This window comes from Eleginops maclovinus, chromosome 18, assembly GCF_036324505.1.
Source record: "Eleginops maclovinus isolate JMC-PN-2008 ecotype Puerto Natales chromosome 18, JC_Emac_rtc_rv5, whole genome shotgun sequence".
Classification (NCBI taxonomy): Eukaryota; Metazoa; Chordata; class Actinopteri; order Perciformes; family Eleginopidae; genus Eleginops; species Eleginops maclovinus.
This window is the reverse complement of record NC_086366.1, coordinates 12,383,976-12,401,611: the sequence shown is the minus strand read 5'-3', so window position 1 is coordinate 12,401,611 and position 17,636 is coordinate 12,383,976. Positions and strand designations below refer to the sequence as shown.

At 42.0% G+C, this 17,636-nt stretch overlaps 1 protein-coding gene across 2 annotated transcripts in view; it reads left to right on the top strand.

Annotated features, from left to right (window-relative positions):
- The window catches only part of arhgef12a (Rho guanine nucleotide exchange factor (GEF) 12a), a 37,936-nt gene extending 22,875 nt beyond the window's left edge, over window positions 1-15,061 (top strand). For both annotated transcript variants that reach the window (XM_063907457.1, XM_063907458.1), the window contains 32 exons: window positions 258-377; window positions 825-920; window positions 1,394-1,528; window positions 1,758-1,859; window positions 2,057-2,167; window positions 2,274-2,372; window positions 2,752-2,794; window positions 3,083-3,188; window positions 3,992-4,129; window positions 4,261-4,293; window positions 4,908-5,022; window positions 5,137-5,242; window positions 5,327-5,530; window positions 5,601-5,739; window positions 5,822-5,854; window positions 5,954-6,105; window positions 6,306-6,452; window positions 6,689-6,774; window positions 7,660-7,785; window positions 7,986-8,100; window positions 9,383-9,483; window positions 9,688-9,765; window positions 9,912-9,987; window positions 10,082-10,249; window positions 11,130-11,217; window positions 11,310-11,387; window positions 11,471-11,565; window positions 11,653-11,853; window positions 11,933-12,169; window positions 12,594-12,823; window positions 12,937-13,012; window positions 13,116-15,061. In XM_063907457.1, the coding sequence (XP_063763527.1) occupies window positions 258-377; window positions 825-920; window positions 1,394-1,528; window positions 1,758-1,859; window positions 2,057-2,167; window positions 2,274-2,372; window positions 2,752-2,794; window positions 3,083-3,188; window positions 3,992-4,129; window positions 4,261-4,293; window positions 4,908-5,022; window positions 5,137-5,242; window positions 5,327-5,530; window positions 5,601-5,739; window positions 5,822-5,854; window positions 5,954-6,105; window positions 6,306-6,452; window positions 6,689-6,774; window positions 7,660-7,785; window positions 7,986-8,100; window positions 9,383-9,483; window positions 9,688-9,765; window positions 9,912-9,987; window positions 10,082-10,249; window positions 11,130-11,217; window positions 11,310-11,387; window positions 11,471-11,565; window positions 11,653-11,853; window positions 11,933-12,169; window positions 12,594-12,823; window positions 12,937-13,012; window positions 13,116-13,126 (3,645 nt within the window). In that variant the 3' untranslated portion in view covers window positions 13,127-15,061. The remainder of the gene's footprint in view (window positions 1-257; window positions 378-824; window positions 921-1,393; window positions 1,529-1,757; window positions 1,860-2,056; window positions 2,168-2,273; window positions 2,373-2,751; window positions 2,795-3,082; window positions 3,189-3,991; window positions 4,130-4,260; window positions 4,294-4,907; window positions 5,023-5,136; window positions 5,243-5,326; window positions 5,531-5,600; window positions 5,740-5,821; window positions 5,855-5,953; window positions 6,106-6,305; window positions 6,453-6,688; window positions 6,775-7,659; window positions 7,786-7,985; window positions 8,101-9,382; window positions 9,484-9,687; window positions 9,766-9,911; window positions 9,988-10,081; window positions 10,250-11,129; window positions 11,218-11,309; window positions 11,388-11,470; window positions 11,566-11,652; window positions 11,854-11,932; window positions 12,170-12,593; window positions 12,824-12,936; window positions 13,013-13,115) is intronic.
- The last annotated feature ends 2,575 nt before the right edge of the window (window positions 15,062-17,636 follow it).

Below are 17,636 nucleotides of genomic sequence, written 5' to 3'. Positions count from 1 at the left end.
GTCTGTTATTATCTGTGTTGAAAATGAAGGCTCTGCTCTCATCCATCTTTAAATAGAACATTGCTTTGGGTAGGAGACAAGCAGAGTGTGTGATAAGACTGCTGTTTTTCATGCAGTGAATTGAGAATCGAGGCAGTGTTTTCCAAAACATCCCACACCCAAGACCAGAGAGCACATATGGCATTTGTATACCTACCTGATTGTATACAACTAATGGAATATTGGTCCTGGTGGCTTGATTTGATTTTGTTGTCAAGGCCATGAAGGAGGAGTACAGCAGGAACCCCTCCCACAAACTACTGAAAGACATCCAGGAAGTTAAGAAGCACATTCCTCAGCTGCAGAGTCAGATCTTCAAGGCCAGTGGGGCAACACAGGTAAAGCAAACCACCCCCCGATCCAACTACATTCCTCCATGAACGTGCATACAGAAAAGGGTATCTGGGGACACTGATTAACCAGCAGCATCTAGGCGGTATAATTTGTGCGGTGCGTTTAGGGATGGCTCCAGACAGTCATTAATCCTAATCTTATCGGAGGATTAGGCTTTCTCTGTGGGAAGCCACTCTTTTGTGTCTGTGTGACAGCTTATTTTATTTACAGTATACCTTGTGTTATGCATGTCAACATATGAGTCTGCTCTACATAAATTGTGTTTTATGAGATTACCTTAAATTACTCATAAATTCAAAACATTCAGTAGTTATTAGGAATGTCGCCTGACACTCTTAAACACGTTTCATTCTGGACAATTTTGAATCCTGTTGTGTGTAAGGAGGTTGTTCATAATAAATAATAAATTCTTTGTTTACACAAACCCGCAGGAGGCTGTTCCAGGTGGTGATGCTGATGATGAGACGGAGCACACCCCCGCCTCTAAGGGAGACAACAGTACAGACCTGTCCTGGAGCAGCTCTCCTGTAAGTTTCAGCACTAGGGCTGTACATTTTGGAAAAAATAACTTACTGTGTTTTTATGATGGCTACTGTAAATGTGATATTATTTACCATATTTAAGAGTTTTAATCACTTATGTGTCCTAATTCTCATTATCATTGAAAACTTACAATGGATTTTTTTAGAGGATTTGTACCAAAAATCTGTAGAATACAATTTGTTAAATCAACATTTAGATTAATATTGCAGCCCTACTCAGCCCTACTACCCAACATAATTTAAATGTCCCACTGAACTTAATATGACGCCTTTGTTCAGAGACTAGTTAGTTTTAGGGCAAAACATGAATGGCCTCAAGTTCATTAAAATGAATCAGTCCTAACTCGCCCTGCTTAGCTTCGGTTATGGTCATTTCTTGTATTGTAGTTTTGGGGGGAGTTATTTTGTGAATGTGACATTGATTCAGAATCTAATGCTGTATTGCATCCCTCCTACAGATATCTCGCATTTTTGGGCCTGGATCTCCAGAGTGTCTCTACCCAAGAGAGTCATCCTGCCCCAGCCCTAAGAGCACACCCAGGAACAGCTTCAACTCCTACCACTGTCCGGAGGCAGAGGACACCACTGACCTGGTAACTATACTCATTGGCTAGTAAAAAGTCTGCGTAAGAAATGTACTTTTTTACTCCATTTACTTATAAACTTATATTATTAGCCTGCATTATAGGGCTTTTATTTCCGGTTGATTAATAACTCTCTTAGTGCCACTAAACCCTACATTTAGTTGGGTTATCAATGTTTCAATAGAAATATATTATTTTTAAAGACACAAATTTGACATGTGCTCTGTCTTTTCCCCAGGACTCTCTGTCTCCTACCACAGTCAGCAGTCCCACTTCCTCTCGCCTTGTTTCGCAAATCATTGGAGCTGAGGACGACTATTTTGATTCAGACCAGGAGCAGGTACTTTACCACAGAGCAATCTAAACATATACTTCAATCATTATACTTCCCACAGTTTGCATATTCAAAGTATTTCAATTAAATCTTGCACTTAACTTGGCAAATAACCTTTTCTTCAAGCTCGTGTCCTATGTGATATCATCAAAGATAACAAGAGAGCAAACTGTTTAATTTAATTTAAATTAATTTGGTTTCAGACGAACGGCCAGTGTAACAGCTTTAACAACATCGAGCAGCTCAAGTCTCGTCCCGCCCACCTCGCAGCGTTCCTTCACCACGTCTTCTCTCAGTTCGACCCTGCTCCTGTGGTAAGGCCCTCTGCTGTCACAATATTTAATGTGTTCATTTCCTGCTCTCCTGCCTCCTGACAGACCCTACAGCTCACTTTGTTTGTTTGCTTTCTTTTATCCTCAGCTGTGCTACCTCTATGCTGACTTCTACAAGCAGACCAACTCCAAAGAGACCAGACGGGTGTTCATGGACCTCCACACCTTCTTCATAGACCGTGGAGCTGTAAGTAAACTCTTTGTTCCGCACAGGGAAATACATCTCTATTCATAATCTATAAATGGTATCACTGTTTTCATTTTGACAAGAACACATGGAATACATATCAGCACATTTATTACACAGAGGATAGACAAAGTGTCTGTTGTTCATGCATCTAAATCTAAAACACCAATGATGACAGAACATGGGATCAAAACACATTCAAATCTACAGGCTAAAAAAAGGGTGATTCCATTTTTAATAATTACATTTATTGAGCGCTTTCATATATTTTGTCACTACTGACATTGACATTTGTGAATGTTCTGATGGACAGTATTTACATTTTTGTGTTCCAATTTGTTCTTGAAGTATAACACATTGTTATTTATTTATTTCACAGAATTTGAAGGTCGCTGTTCCTGAATCCATCTCTACTGATCTCGGTTAGTATTTCATGCTATGCTTTTGCTTCATTTGGTTGTCTGCTCACTGTCGTTTTCAATAGGCAATTTATTTTTCCTACGTTTACCTTTTGTATATCTGAGGCCATCCTCATTATACAGTCCCTGTGAGCCATGCACACTCCCAACTAAGGTGTTAAAAAATGAAACGCTCTGATGGTTTAGAAAGTAATGCTTAAACTTAGCAGCGCAGATTAAGTGTGCACTTCAAATAATCCTTTTAGATTTCGCCTACAGTATAGTTGAGTGTATGTGTGCGTGTGTTTTCAGACCGGCGGCGGACAGAACTGATCCCTGAGGAAATAAACAGACAACATGTTCAAACGCTGCAGGACTCTCTGCTCCCTGAAATACAGAAGAACCTTGAGGATTTCAGGTAAAGTTTTCAGCTCTGCGTTTTTATTTTCAAAGCTGGGCAGGTTCTGATATTGAGTGTGGCTCACTCATTGAGCAAATGTAGAAAAGGGGATTATACCTTACCAGAGTATTTCATGTTGGCACATCAGAATCAGAAATCCGTTATAAGTCCCACAGCGGGGAAATTAACATTTGTTACAGCAAAAGTGGCATAGCAAGTAAAAAAAGATATAATGATAATAAAGAATAAGCTAACATTTAGTATATAGAAGCAAAGCACACAATAGTTATACTAGAGTAAAGTAGGTAAGTAAGTGCACATCCATGGATAAAGGATGATGAGTAGTAACTTCAGAACTTAGTGACGTATGTAATATATATATCCTTTATTTAACCAGGTAAAAGTCTCATTGAGATTAAAATCCCTTTTTCAAGAGCGACCTGGCCAAGAAAGCAGCATAAACAACGTTACAACAAACACAAACGATACAGGCAGACGAATACAACAGTCGTACAACACAAATTAAATGGTAAAATAGCCAGTCAGTATACAAATAAAAGACACTGTTAAAAGCAAAGAACTGGCATTTTAAGACAACTTCAGTTAGAGGATATAAGAGCAAACACAATGACCAAGAGTATTTTGTTCTTTGTCCTTTAAAATGGACTTGAACTCCCCCATAGTGATTAAATCTGATAGTTGAATGTAAGGTGTTGAGACATTATACAAATTATGATTGATGATGATGGTGATGGAGATAATGCTGGTGGTGATGGTGATTATTGCACAGTGTTTCAAGATAAGTGTCCATGCACTTGCAGGCAGAAGCGCAGTATGGGTCTCACCGTGGCTGAAGTGGAGCTGGCCCGACTGGACCAAGAGGGAGTCAGAGACCGCGTCACTCTGGAGCGAGAGCGCTCCTACGCAGAGAACATCATCACCAAGATAGAGGATATCCTGTAAGAAGCACGACACACAGTTTCATAACACACATATAGACATGTGCTGTGATATGCAAGTGTTTACACATATTTCATACTTCGAACCATTATCAGACAGTAAGACTTTTTGTTCTTTGTATTGTTTATAGGTTAACTACTCAGAATACAGAGGAAGAGAAATGGTAAGCAAACCTATATTGTGGAACATTTTGTTTATCGATATGGAGAATATTATTCAAAGCACATCATCATTGAGGACTTCAGGGGCTCTCATGGCCCTTCAAACTATATGTGTTGTCATTGCATTTACAGTCTTTAATGTGTCTTAAATAACTTATTTATTACTTCATTAGACTTCTTTGAATGTATTATTTAAATCATCTTGTGCTGGATGAATAATATATGTCAATGGAAGTCATTTTCTTAAAGTAAAGCCTTTGATGTTCCTGCCAAGAACATATAACATATTGGTATCATCCAGGCCCCAATCTACATTCCCTACAGTCTACAAATTAAACACTGAGGCAGTCTCCTAAAAAAACATGTAATTTATGCAGTGTGGTTGGATTAAATAATTTAAAAGTGTGACTGATTGAACAGTCTTGTTTGAAACACCATATGGTCACAGCACAACCCAGATGGTTTGTTTAGAAAATCCTCGAGAAGGACTGGCATGACATATGGTGCAAGTCACAATATGGACACTTGGAATTTCTGCATCCTGTTGTTTTGTCTTTTAGTATTGGAATTGTAGCAACTAATCTCTGTTTGTTGTCACTTTTGTTTTCCCTTTTAGCACTACAATGCAGTATGTCATCTATACATACATGAAGCACCTTGGAGTGAGGGTCAAGGAACCTCGCAGTCTGGAGTCCAAACGGGTCAGGATCAACTTTCTTCCCAAGATCAAGGTAATATAACGTCTCAATACATTCCTGTCACCATACGCCTCTGCCCTTCTCTATCCATCTCTTTCTCTCTCTTTGTCATCTACCTGACACTTCCCTTGTTTTAATAAAATACAGAAAAGCATCAAGACAGAAAAGGAGGGAGAAGAGAAGGTAAAGAAACCCAGATTTCCCAGTATCCTTGGACCTCAGCGCCGGCCCAGTCGTGTTGAAGCAGCATCAGGTGAGTTAGGACTTTTAGGATAAAAATGATGATAATGATATTTAAAACGTTTATAAATTTGACTCCGCTTTTTTCTTTCCTCAGTGGGAAAGGCGTTGGATGGTCGCCCCCGGCCCCATAAACAGTTATCTCAGCCTTCATTGGGGGCAGCCGACCACATGGAAGCTTGTCGTCTAAGAAGCAGCCAATCAAGCGAGGGCTCTGAACTCACACACTCGATGTCTATCAACACCTCCTCCCCAATCAGCGCCACCTATAGCTCAGACTCGAGCAGAGACACTGATATGGGTGAGCTACTGAACGGTAAAGAAGAAAAAGTAAGGAAGTGATGGTTTCTAACGTGTACCTTGTTTCTCAGGCGGGACTCCGACTTCAGGCCCCCCGAGGCTGAGTGACGGCCTTCAGTCGGACCCTCTTGATGGGCTGCTGTACCCTGCCTCGCACTTTGAGCTTAACAGCCACGATCAACTGCAAGAGGACGACAGAGAAAGCGACAGGTGCATTTACAGTAACACTTCTGCTTCCTTTCCTGAGATTACTTATCTTTAACATTGATTGTACCGTTACTATATTTTGTAGGGCCCACGAGGGAACACCAAAGGCCATCCGGAGGTGAGGAACTCGTTTATTTGAAAATGAATATCTAATAAAATAAGGAGTAGTGGTGGTTTAGTAGCCAGATAAAAAACTGACTTTCTCTCTTGCCCCTAGGCTTGAGGGTCTGGTTGCAGCTGACGTTCAGAGCGAGGACGACCAGGGAACGGACTCGGAGCACGACCCTCCGAACTGGCAGCAGCTGGTGGGGCGAGAGGTCCTAGCAGGTCTCAGGCCTCAGGAAATCAAGAGACAGGAAGTCATCAATGGTGAGCACATGGCTTACGTCTATTCAATAAAGCCAAATCTATTTTCAAAGAATACAAATTGAGTAAAAGAGGAATGACAGAGATATGCAGCTGCTGGGCATCTGTTGGGAGCCAACCCAAGTTGCTGTCAAATAGTTCATCATGTTGAGCTGGGCGAATGCTCTGCCATCTCGAGTTAACATCTTGCATTGTGTCTACAGAGCTGTTCTATACAGAGCGTGCGCATGTAAGGATGCTGAGAGTTTTGGACCACGTTTTCTACCAGAAGCTCTCCAAAGAGGCCATCCTGCCTCCTGCGGACATCAAGAACATCTTCACTAACCTGGATGAGATTTTACAGCTGCATGGTACGCACACATACCCTGAAATCTGTCAAAAAATAAAAGCCATTAATATGAACAAGTAAAAAAAACCCTCAAAAGTAAGGTAGTGAGAATCCAAATAAAGTGCAATGAACTGAGCCAGCATTACACACAGTACTCACAATTTCATGGTGTATTTTTCATTTGTTATCTTATGTACACACATGCAGACACACAAGCATGCACTGACTGTCAATTTGCGCCTCTCCTTTGAATTTCAGCTTCAATACTGGAGCAAATGGCAGCTGTTCGGAAGAGAAATGAGTCTTCGGTAATTGATCAGATAGGAGACGACTTGCTCTCCTGGGTAAGTACAATTCTCTGGCTGAAATTGTATTTCCTCTTTCAAACATTTTCTTATATTGAATACATTCTCAAGATGACTGATGTGGTGTGAAAAAACACTTTGTGCACAAAGAAATTGAACTGTTGCCCAAAATAGCTTCATAGCCAGACATTTTTTTTATTAGTATAAGATTGCTTTCTTCAGCCTAAATTCTGCTCTTTTAAAAAAAATTGAAGTGCACCTGAAAATATTCAGGTGCAGTTCATACAGCCGTGGATTTTTTTTGTCTTTGAGTTACATATTTTTTCTGTTGTATTGTATTCTATAAACTACTGACATTTTTTCTCTGTGTTGGAATTCAGCATACACTGGAATGGCTGCAATACATGTAGAGATAAAGATTTAAGAAACATTTCGAGTGGTCTCTTAATTTTTTCCGGAGCTGTATGTACTGGAGAAGTAGTGAACATTAAATCATATAAATCACACACCAAAATCCTGAAAGACATGCTGCAAAAAAACCCTCTGCCAAGTAATTACAGCAGCAGCGAATGAAACTGAAGCCCGTCTCTCAGTAAATGGTAATGTCAGACCGTGCCCCAGATTTGGCTGACATCCCTATATCATGTGTAATGCATTGGATGTGATATCAGCTGGCAGCCTTGTCTAAAATGTCTCTATGGGGGATAAGTAGGGTAAACTATCCCCTGAGGGTCCGTGCAATGATCTAGTCTACATTAAAACTTAAGCTGTCTCCGCTACCGGGTCTTAAGCCTGGCCCCCTTCTGGGAGTTTCTTCTCATTATAGGGGTTAAATACTGGACATTTCCATGACAACTAGCCCTAACCCGCATTGACTGATCACCGTTTCTCTGTCCTGTGCCGTCTTTGGTTGGGTTGTCACAGTTCAGCGGTGGAGAGGAGGAGAAGATCAAGAAGGCGGTGGGGACATTCTGCAGCAACCAGCCTTTTGCTCTGGAAATCATCAAGACCAAGCAGAAGAAAGACTCGCGCTTTACCTCCTTCGTCCAGGTACTGACATGAGGCTTCAAGAATTGGTTCTTTTTTGTAAATAGAGACCTTTACTACAAAAAAAAGCACAGAACGTGTCATACCGAAAAGTGAAAATGAGCACTGGGTGAAAAGCGACTCTCGGTGATGCTCCAGGTGTGCTTGTTAAACGATGTATTTTGGATGTTAAATGACAGCTAAACTGTTCTGTTGCTTTGCAGGAGGCGGAGAGTAACAGACAGTGTCGCCGACTGCAGCTTAAAGACATCATTCCTGTCGAGATGCAGCGGCTCACCAAGTACCCCCTGCTGCTAGACAACATCGCCAAGTACACAGGTGTGGAAATGCCGCTTACTAATCAGAGTTCCTTCACAACAGCTCGCAGCAACGATTATCATGCCTGTGTCGAACTGTCTTTGATGTAACAGGGATTGAAAAGACGACGCCTGAATAACCAAAAATATGGCATGTGAAAATGTGTCTTTTAAAGTAATAGGATTGTTTTTTTTCATGATTATTTTCTGTTTCGATAAGTTTACCGATTATTTTCTTGAATTATTGTGTAGAATAAAATGTCCCAATACAAGTTTTCAATGTTTAAATAACTCCCTGAAGAGTGGAAATACGAATAGAGTGGCGATCTTCACAAGTCGAAAGCAGTGAAATGTTTCCTAAACAATTACAGATTTGTAATTAGATTTTCTGACTTTGGACTAAGTCTGCAGCCTCATTATGGACTACAAATGGTCTCAGTGTAGCCAGCCCCTTATTCTCGCTCTAGCAGCGCATGAAGCCTCAATGACGTCAACATGCCTGCAGGAGTAGTGTCTGCATTCATACAAATCACTTTCCAGAGACTTCAAAGTCTGTTCCACTCAGTCACAAATACTTAGTCAATTACTGAACCTGTCACAAGGAGAGAAATTGTGATGTACTTTTAAAATAGTATTTGCATACCACTATTATTATTCTCTCAGTCCTACCTTCTATTGCTAAGTGTTTTAGACTCCTGCCATGTATAGAAATACATGTTTCTGCACAGCTACACCCCCTCGCATGGGAAGATCTCAGTTATATATTGAAGCTCTTCGTCCTGTGATCCTAAAGCCAATTACATTCTGTGAGTCAAATGTTTTCAATATGGAAACTCATTTAATCATGTCGGCAAGCAACCATGGAAACGGGTAATACAGGAATAATAATAATAGTTTGCCTATTTATTCTGATTGCTTTAAAATACAAAAGATAAATATTGAACTTTTCAGAAGGAAAAGGAATACAAATTAAGCCTTGAGTCTTTGTTGCAACATGCCAGCTATTAGTGAAATACAGAGACAAATGGCAAGATTTGCATTTTAATGGTCCTCGAGCGGCAGTGTGCATTCTGGGATACGGCTCTCCAATTATTTGGTCCATCATTTTAGTCTTGGCCGGGTTTGGGTCTCACACAGAGAGGATCCACTAATGGTAATCTATAACCAGCTATTACGGGATATTAATTCCCCCCTGCTTTATCATATTTCTTGGGAACAATGCTGTGTTAATGGGCTGTATCAATTTGCCGGACCCCCCCACAGAACTGAGGCCTTACCTCTTTCTTTTTCTAAACGTCTTTCAGACAACACAGTGGAGAAGGACAAAGTGAAGCAGGCGGCAGACTGCTGTAGAAAGATCCTCAATCACGTCAACCAGGCTGTGAAGGAATCTGAGGACAAGCAGGTAGGATGTCTTTTAAAATCTCCTTTCCATTTCACACCATGCCCTCGACTTTTTTCTTCCCCCCCTTCAGTCTCATTCTAAGTCCTCCCTTTTGTTTAACTCCTCCACCACAATTTATTTTTTTACTGCTCCCCAGGCAGTGGCTCCCTTTTTTAAGGAGCGCTTTCTTATCCTCTATCCTATTTCTCTCCGTCTGTCCTCTAGAGGTTGGAGGACTATCAGAGAAGATTGGACCTCTCCTCTCTGAAGCAGACAGACAACCCCATGATCCTTGAGCTAAAGGTGAGTTATATACATGACCCTCTTAGCTTCACTTTAAGCACACTCACTTTTTGTACACCCACGCTCGCTGTTTGAAATATATGCTTGGCACAAAGGGAGTGCAATGTGGAAATGGCCTAAGCTTAACTTTTGTTTTCCTTCTTCAGAACTTGGATTTAACCAAGAGGACCATGGTGCATGAGGGGCCGCTGTCCTGGAAAGTGAACAAGGACAAGACTATTGGTTAGTTTTCGGCACATTATAAGAGATTAATTTACTTTCATTTAGATTTTTCTGCTAAATATTAAATCCAAGTATCCTCTCGGTTTCCTTTCAGAGTTGTACACGCTCCTCCTGCAGGACATTCTGGTCCTGCTGCAGAAGCAAGATGAGCGGCTGATCCTGAAGTGTCACTGTAAAAACCTGGCCGGCACCGCAGACACCAAACACATCTTCAGCCCCATCATCAAACTCAACACTGTGCTGGTGCGCTCCGTGGCAACAGGTCAGTGTTCACCAGGCTATTTTCCGTTGTGCAACTTAAAAATAGACAGAAAAAGGAGTTGAGAGGCACTGATCAGATCAAACCATCATCAGGGGGTTTTCTAGAAAAATAAAGTATGAGGGCGCTAATGTCATTTCCGGTAAAAGAGATGCTCCGCCCACTTCCTGCGAAAATAATGCTCTAAAGAGTCATATATTGTACCTCACACAACAAATAAATCCCAGGTTACGGTTTCTTTACTTCCTCTACAGAAAAAAAGGACAGTAAAAGATACTAATCACAGTTTCAGTGTAAGCCTGCTCCCACACCGATGCCCTATTTATTTTTGGAGCTCCGTAAAATCCAAGCTGTCTATGCCGTGTCTATGACGGTCTATCTGACGCGACTTTCATGTTTTTGGAGTAGTTATACCGTTGTTGACGAACAGTAATATTGTTTTCTTGCATCACTTTAACATTTTGCGGGGGAAATCTGAATTTTGGTATGAGGGGGCACGCCGAAAGTAAGAGGGCGCATGTTTAGACAAAACCCTGATCAATAACCCCTCACGATACAACATCCAATTCTTTGCAGGGCGTGGAACGAACTGCCTGAGGATATTAGGCTTAGGCAAAATTAGTTTAATCTATTTTATTACATGGCTTAGTTGAATACTCGATTGTGATTGGTCAATTCAGAACATGTGACACATTGTTAATCCAGTAGTACAAACAGCTGTCAAGGATTTATTGACCGTTGTTGAGGAGGATCAAGAAAGAGAAAGGAAAATATGTTTTCCTCCTGTATGTCCTTTTTATTTTTGCTCTCTTCGGGTTTTATTTTATGAAAAGCACTGTGCATATCGTCTAAAAAAAGTCTTCTCCACACTCTTTGTTTCCAGACCCCAAGTCCTTCTTCGTTCTATCCATGTCAGACAACGGCGCCCAGATCTACGAGCTGATGGCGCCCACAGTCTCAGATCAGAAAACGTAAGCATGAATACCTTATTGATTGATCACCTGAATTTTTTCTGCTCCAGCTCCAATGTGCTAATAACTCTATTTTGTTCCCCCCGCAAAAGGTGGCAGCGTCTAATCACCCAGAGAGCTGATGCCATGAAAGTCAAACCTCACAGCGTCATACCGCTACCTCAGACTGAGTATGTTATCGTGTTCTCTTTCTAAATTTGCCCAGATGATGATTTGAGCTTGTCTGTAACATATGCTATTGCTTGTGTTCCAGTGGGGAGAGGCATGGTGTGGAGATCATTACAGCGGGGGTTTCTAGGCTGAGTCGAGATGCAGACCGCACGTCCACCGGCAGCACCCAGTCCACAGGTAGCGGCGTCTCTCCCTCTGAGTTACCTTAAATATTCTCCTCTACTCAGCTGTGTAGGTAATCCTTCTCCCATTAAACCCCCTCAGATAAAGAGAGCAGTCCAGCCCCTAGAAGCGTGACGAGTTCTCTACCAGGTAATAATCCATTCGAGGGAGGAAAGGCAGAGGAGGAAGAGGAGGAGGAGGGTTTCGTAGACCCAGAGCTTCCTTACCGAGTGGCTGAAGATGTCAAAGAAGGAGACTCGTTTAACATGTTTCCCTCCAGAGCAGACGAAGCCCTGAAAACATGTAAGCACACAGTCAGTCAAAATAAAGTTAATTGTTTGTTATTGAACAAAATAAATGTATATATCCTCACCTACTGCAGTGGCAGCATTAAAGCAGGTGTTGGTGACCCAGCTGATGTCCGAGGAGGCTTTAGAGCAAAGCAAGCGCTCCACGGGCGCTCGTCTCCTCAGGACCACCTCTCTGCGGACCCCCGTGGACAGCCGAGCACGGGTGATGGTCCACAATGGCTCAGAGAAGAACAGCTCCCAGACAGAGGACCCCGCTCAGGACCTGGGCTCTGGAGACACGGGCTTCTTTGATTCTCCTGAAGATTATGGTGAGCCGGTGGGAACAAATGACTTGTCATCATCCACACACTCTAGGTTTAAATGGACTGAAGAGGCAGATTCTCACCTCATGTCATAGGTGCAAGCAAAAAGGAGGAGTGAAGTAACAAATGCATTTTTTCAGATTTGACCATGTTTGGTTTGGGTAACACTTAAACCTCCTGGTCAAGTGTGGCATCCCAGCTGATGCAATCCTTCTGCAAGAGTTTCTGTAGTGTGTTGTGTCCCTGTACAGTACTGCTGTTAAGCCGTAGAGCACGAGCTGCCCTTAAAATCCACATCACGTTTGTATTGAACGCACCTTTACATCCACCTTTAGTCGTTGTGAGCTGCAGCTTTCTCAGTGCTCTGTCTTTCCCTGATCCTCCACGTTTTACAGCATTAGTAATAAGGGGCTTCTTTTAAATCTCTCAGCAGGGTATTTAGTTCTGGAGGGGTACGGCGGCCCAGGGGAGAGCAGCACAGACGATGACATCTTGGCATCAAACACAGGGAAGCAGCTGAGAACCTCACAAGGCTGCGCCGCCGACTCGGGCATCAACTTGAGGTTCTCTTCAGCGTCACAGGCTGGCAGCCTCTCCTCTTTCAGTAGACAGGTCTTGTCTCACCTCAGAAACCTTCAGGCCAACCTCAACTATCTGAAGGTATCCAACAGTCACTGAGCTCACCATCACATGTTGCTATGAATCCACTTTGATGCTAACACATTGAGGTGATTTTAATTGCCTGATCTGACGGTGAATGGTTTCTCTTTCAGGACGTCGAGGCCAAGTACAATAATGTAATACGCCAAAGGCCAGAGAGGTCAGCAGCAGACATGGATGGGAACAAAGGTATATCACTTTGTGTCAACATATGAATGAATAGATCTTAATATGTGGATTACTTCCTGTATCTGTCCTTTTTCTGATCCTACCCCTCATTTTTCCCCCCCAGATAAGAGATAGTTGATGTCTGTACCACAACTTCTGGCTTTGGTCCCAAAGAGGAAGTACCGACTTGTCAGCTCCTACTTCTTGTGTCCTGGACTTTTCTGGACGTCCTATAAGCTTGTCCTCTCACTGCTGAGCCCCCTGTTTTTTCCATCGCCATCGCCCACGGTTGCCACAGAGAACGAGAGACTTGAAGGGTGGAGTTATCTTTGTGATGCTGCCCCCCCCCCCCCCCCCCTCCATCAGCTCAAGGCAATCAGGAAAGTGGGATTGCCCCAAAAAACCTCACCCCTCCACCACCTAACACCCATTTCCCCTGGACCTCCCTGCAAGAAAGAGAACTTATACCAAAATGTACAAAGATGTGTGTTTAGAATATATATATATGAAACACGAAACAAGAAAAGGAAAATTTTAAGATAATGTATTAAGATTTTTTTTATCCCAAGATGTATTTATTTTCTTTCTTTTCATTTTTTTAAGTGTTTCCCACATTGCTTGCATGCTTTTGGCCATGGTGTTAACCTTTTTTGGCTGCTTTTCCTGCTTCAGTCATACAGGGCTAGTGTGAGTGTTGGGTGCACGCTAGCATACAAGCACGCTCGCCTAGCGTACCCCGATGAACTGGCAGGAATATATTCAGACTGATAGAGGCCAGAGTTGCACTGGTGATGAATAGATCCCATTGTGTTAAAGAAAACTCTTGAATTGTGTTATAATCTAGAATTTCAGATAGATTCTAGGCATGGGCGGCGGGTACTGTAGGCTAGGGAAGGCTAAGCCTTCCCAAGTATTTTTGTCACTGCATCCTGGTAAATAAATTAAAATATATTAAAATATAATGTATGTGTCTTTGACATTAGCGCTGCTATGCAGCCTCCGATATTGCAGGATCATACTATTGACCTGACGGCGTGCAAGTGCCGGCACAGGCATGTTTGTGTCAATCCCCTCTGAGAATGTGTTAATCCCCTCTGAAAAGTAAATACTGATTGATTAGGACATAGGATTGACACTGCAATTAATCGCTGTTCACTAAACGTCTCATTATGCACGTGTTGCCAATGGCAACAATAAACAATAGCTTTGTTCAGCACTACAGCCTGATACAACAACATAATACTACTGTTCAACTGCTGACATCTGTATAGGTGTTTCTGCTCCACAGTATTTTGTAAATCCACTATTTCTGTGGTGATTACACAGCTACAATATTATTGGACTGTGATGTTTTGGCCTGTAGACTTAAACACTCTTTGTATGCATTTAATTTATTCATTACAAAACCACAGTTAGATTGTCGTTGGTTATTGTCGCTAGACTTTGAGCGTGCATTTCAGTTATAAAGCGCATATATATGTGGTGTGTGTATGCGTAGCCTTCATAATAACGTTGTCCTCCGGGCAGCGTCAGGTAAAAAAGTTGGTTAGCCTTCCCAAACCTGAGCCTCACGCGCCGCCTATGATTCTAGGTGGTGTTAACTAGAATGAAGAGTCTGAAGGCTCTGATCTGGTCCTGTTGCATTGTCGTGCTGCCTCCTCCTCCTCACTGTGAGGGGTACTTCGCCTCTCGTCTGCTCCTCTTCTCCTCTGCGTGTGATTCTCCCTCTTCTTTTCCCTGTATACACTTATGGGTGTCATCCTTCTCTTTTTCTTTCTCCCAGCCCAGTAGCTTTCATGCTTATTCATCCCCCCCACACTCTATATGTCATGCTTCCTCATCTCTTGGGTATTTCGCCCCGTTCCCTCTTCTTCTACAAGGAGCGCTCATGCTCTTTCTGCATCAGCTCATGACAGAACTGCTGCTTCTTTCCGCTGCTGTCGGCTAGCTATCTGACTGCCTGATGTTCTAATAATGTCATGAAGTTCAACATATGTACAATGATCAAGTCAGAAGGTTATGCATAACTTTAATAAATAAATGGTGCCATGACACATTCAAAAAGGAAAATCTAACCTGTTTTTTTTGGGTGGGGGTTCAGAATAGATTTAAAAGGACAACATTGTCAGGCTGCTACAACAATGGTTGACTCATGGTGGTTGGCAAGGGCAACCACACCCCTGGTGCCCTCAAGTGATTGAAGTGCCCTTTTGGGTGTCTCTAGAGGGTTTCCTTCCAGTGGAGAAACTCTGATAAAGTGCCTCTCCTTCATGCTGAAACACTCTTTCTGCCCTTTACATTTTATTCCCGCCCTAGCAAAAGTGATGGTCAGTAAAACATTTTAGTTTTACAGCTATTATTGGCGATCGTTTCAGAAATGGAGAAATGATTAATGACCACTTTTCTTTACTTAAAAAACTAAGATTAAGATCAAGGACACCTGAGCATTAGACATGATGGATCAGCAAGGGTCTTATAAAGTCTATTTGTCCTGCTGAGTTATGGTTCCTGTTGATCAGAGGCATTGATGTATGCCAGCATAATACAACTCAACTATGTCCACTGGTCATAATGTGCTGATGTATTGTCGTTAACTGTATCACATAGCATACGTTTTCTCAGATGGTACCATCTCTGTATGTGCTTGTTATGCCTTGCTGATGAGATGTCACCTCCATACATCCTCGTGTAAGATTTAATATGGGCAATCTCTCCAAATATAATCACTTTTTACAGGGTGTCATAGGTCGAAATTCATTAATTAAGCTTAAAATAGCTATATAATTACCTGACTTGTCTAAAAACGTTATATTTAAACCTGCAGGAAGAGATTAATTTAGCCGCTTGGGTGTCGCAGGAAGAAAAAGTAAAGCCTTACGGGAACCATGTTCGCAAACAGTAATGAGTATAATATATTTACTATTATTATTATTATTATTATTCTGTGTTTTGGGCTCCACTGACTGTTAACTATGAGAGACACATCTGGCTTTTAAGCTGCAAACTGCAGCACTACTGTTTACCAGCTGTTAGCAGTTGGTTGCCAACTTTGTCTGCAGTTCAGTATTCGGCAGTAAGTGTACAATGGGTTCATTCCAACAGAAAACAGCTGTCTAACACAAACAAAAACAATGCTATGGTTAAACATATTAATTAACATGCTGGAAGTTGTGTTAAATCACTTATTCTGTTGTGTCCAGTGCTAAAGCTGTGCTGTCTTTGTTTCTCCTTAGTCTTTTTTTTTTTTTTTTACCACACTCCCTTCGCTATATGCTAAAATTGCAAACTCAATGTTTTTGTTGACTACTATGTGCAAGTGAACCAGTCGCTATTTAGCAGCATTTAGTCTGTAACGTAAGTAACTGTGTGTTGCATTGCAGTGTGCAGAGACTCAGCGTATTGTTCATGGCTACAGGGCTTGAACTTAAGGCATTTGAAAGATGACCTATTGTATGCGACTGATCAAAAATGATGAAACAAAAGATGTTAAGCATGATTTTGCCTGAAGCCATTTGGAAATGTAAACTGGGTTTCTGGACAGCATGGGCATTTCGGTGCATTTTAATTGGATCCTGTTAGTCTGATGTCGAGAATTTCCTGACCTTAACGGACTAAAATTCTTTTTGTGTAAATTTGGCCTCACTAATTGTCAGCAGGGGGAGATTATTTTCTAGGGGACTCATCAGAGAGCTTTGAGGAAGGACATCGGAGAAGGTGATGATCATAACCAGCAGGTGGCAAACTTTCACCGTTAAACATCCAGTCAGGCAGACCCACCCTGAAACCTGCAGTGACATCAGTGTTTTAAATAACCCAGGGTGCATATTAAGTACCTCAAACATTTTACTCTAGTGACTAATAATATTCATCCAGTCGTCCTCCATAGTTGAACAAAGGTGTGGTCAAGAGCATCCCACAGAGGACTGTGGAGCATGTTTTGGCTTACTGCTACCTTTAATAGTGGAGTTACATCAGTACTATGCCTGACAGTGATTTTGCTCAGTGGGTTTGAGTGGAAAGCAGGAGGACGCCTCACAGTCTGAGTAACATGTTCCTTCTTTTTCTCTACCCGTCATCCCCAACTGTAGGCATGCTGCAGCGAAACAGAGAAAGAGGGGATGGATAAGGAGACGGAGGATATGCTTGGAAGAGACAATGAGAAACCTGTCAAGCTATGAATGGAAAATGGAAGGGAAAAGAGGAAGAAGAGTTGAAAAATTAAGAGGGAAAAGAAAGGTAGCGGAGAGGGACAGGGTGGGATGAACACACCGGGAGGATGGTGAGAGGACAGAGGCAGGGGAAGGGATGGTAAATGATTGTCTTTTTTTCCCACATGCCCCTGTCACCGAGCTAATTGGAGTGGCAAAGATGCGAGAGGTGTCAGTCACATCAGAGCTTTCCAGGAGGGCAGTGTGTGTCAAGCTCTGATGAGACGAGTTTTCCTCCTCCACCTCCTCCTCCTCCTCCTCCTCCCCTCTGCTATGCAACAGTGCTGTGAGTCAGGCAGGAAAATGAATCCTATTGTCAAAAGCAAATAGATGCATTGATGTTTTCGCCGTAAATGTTGTGTCATCCTTTAAATATAGTAATGAGTAAGAACAGAAAGGATTCACCCACATGTTTTCAGATACTGATTTGCATAAAT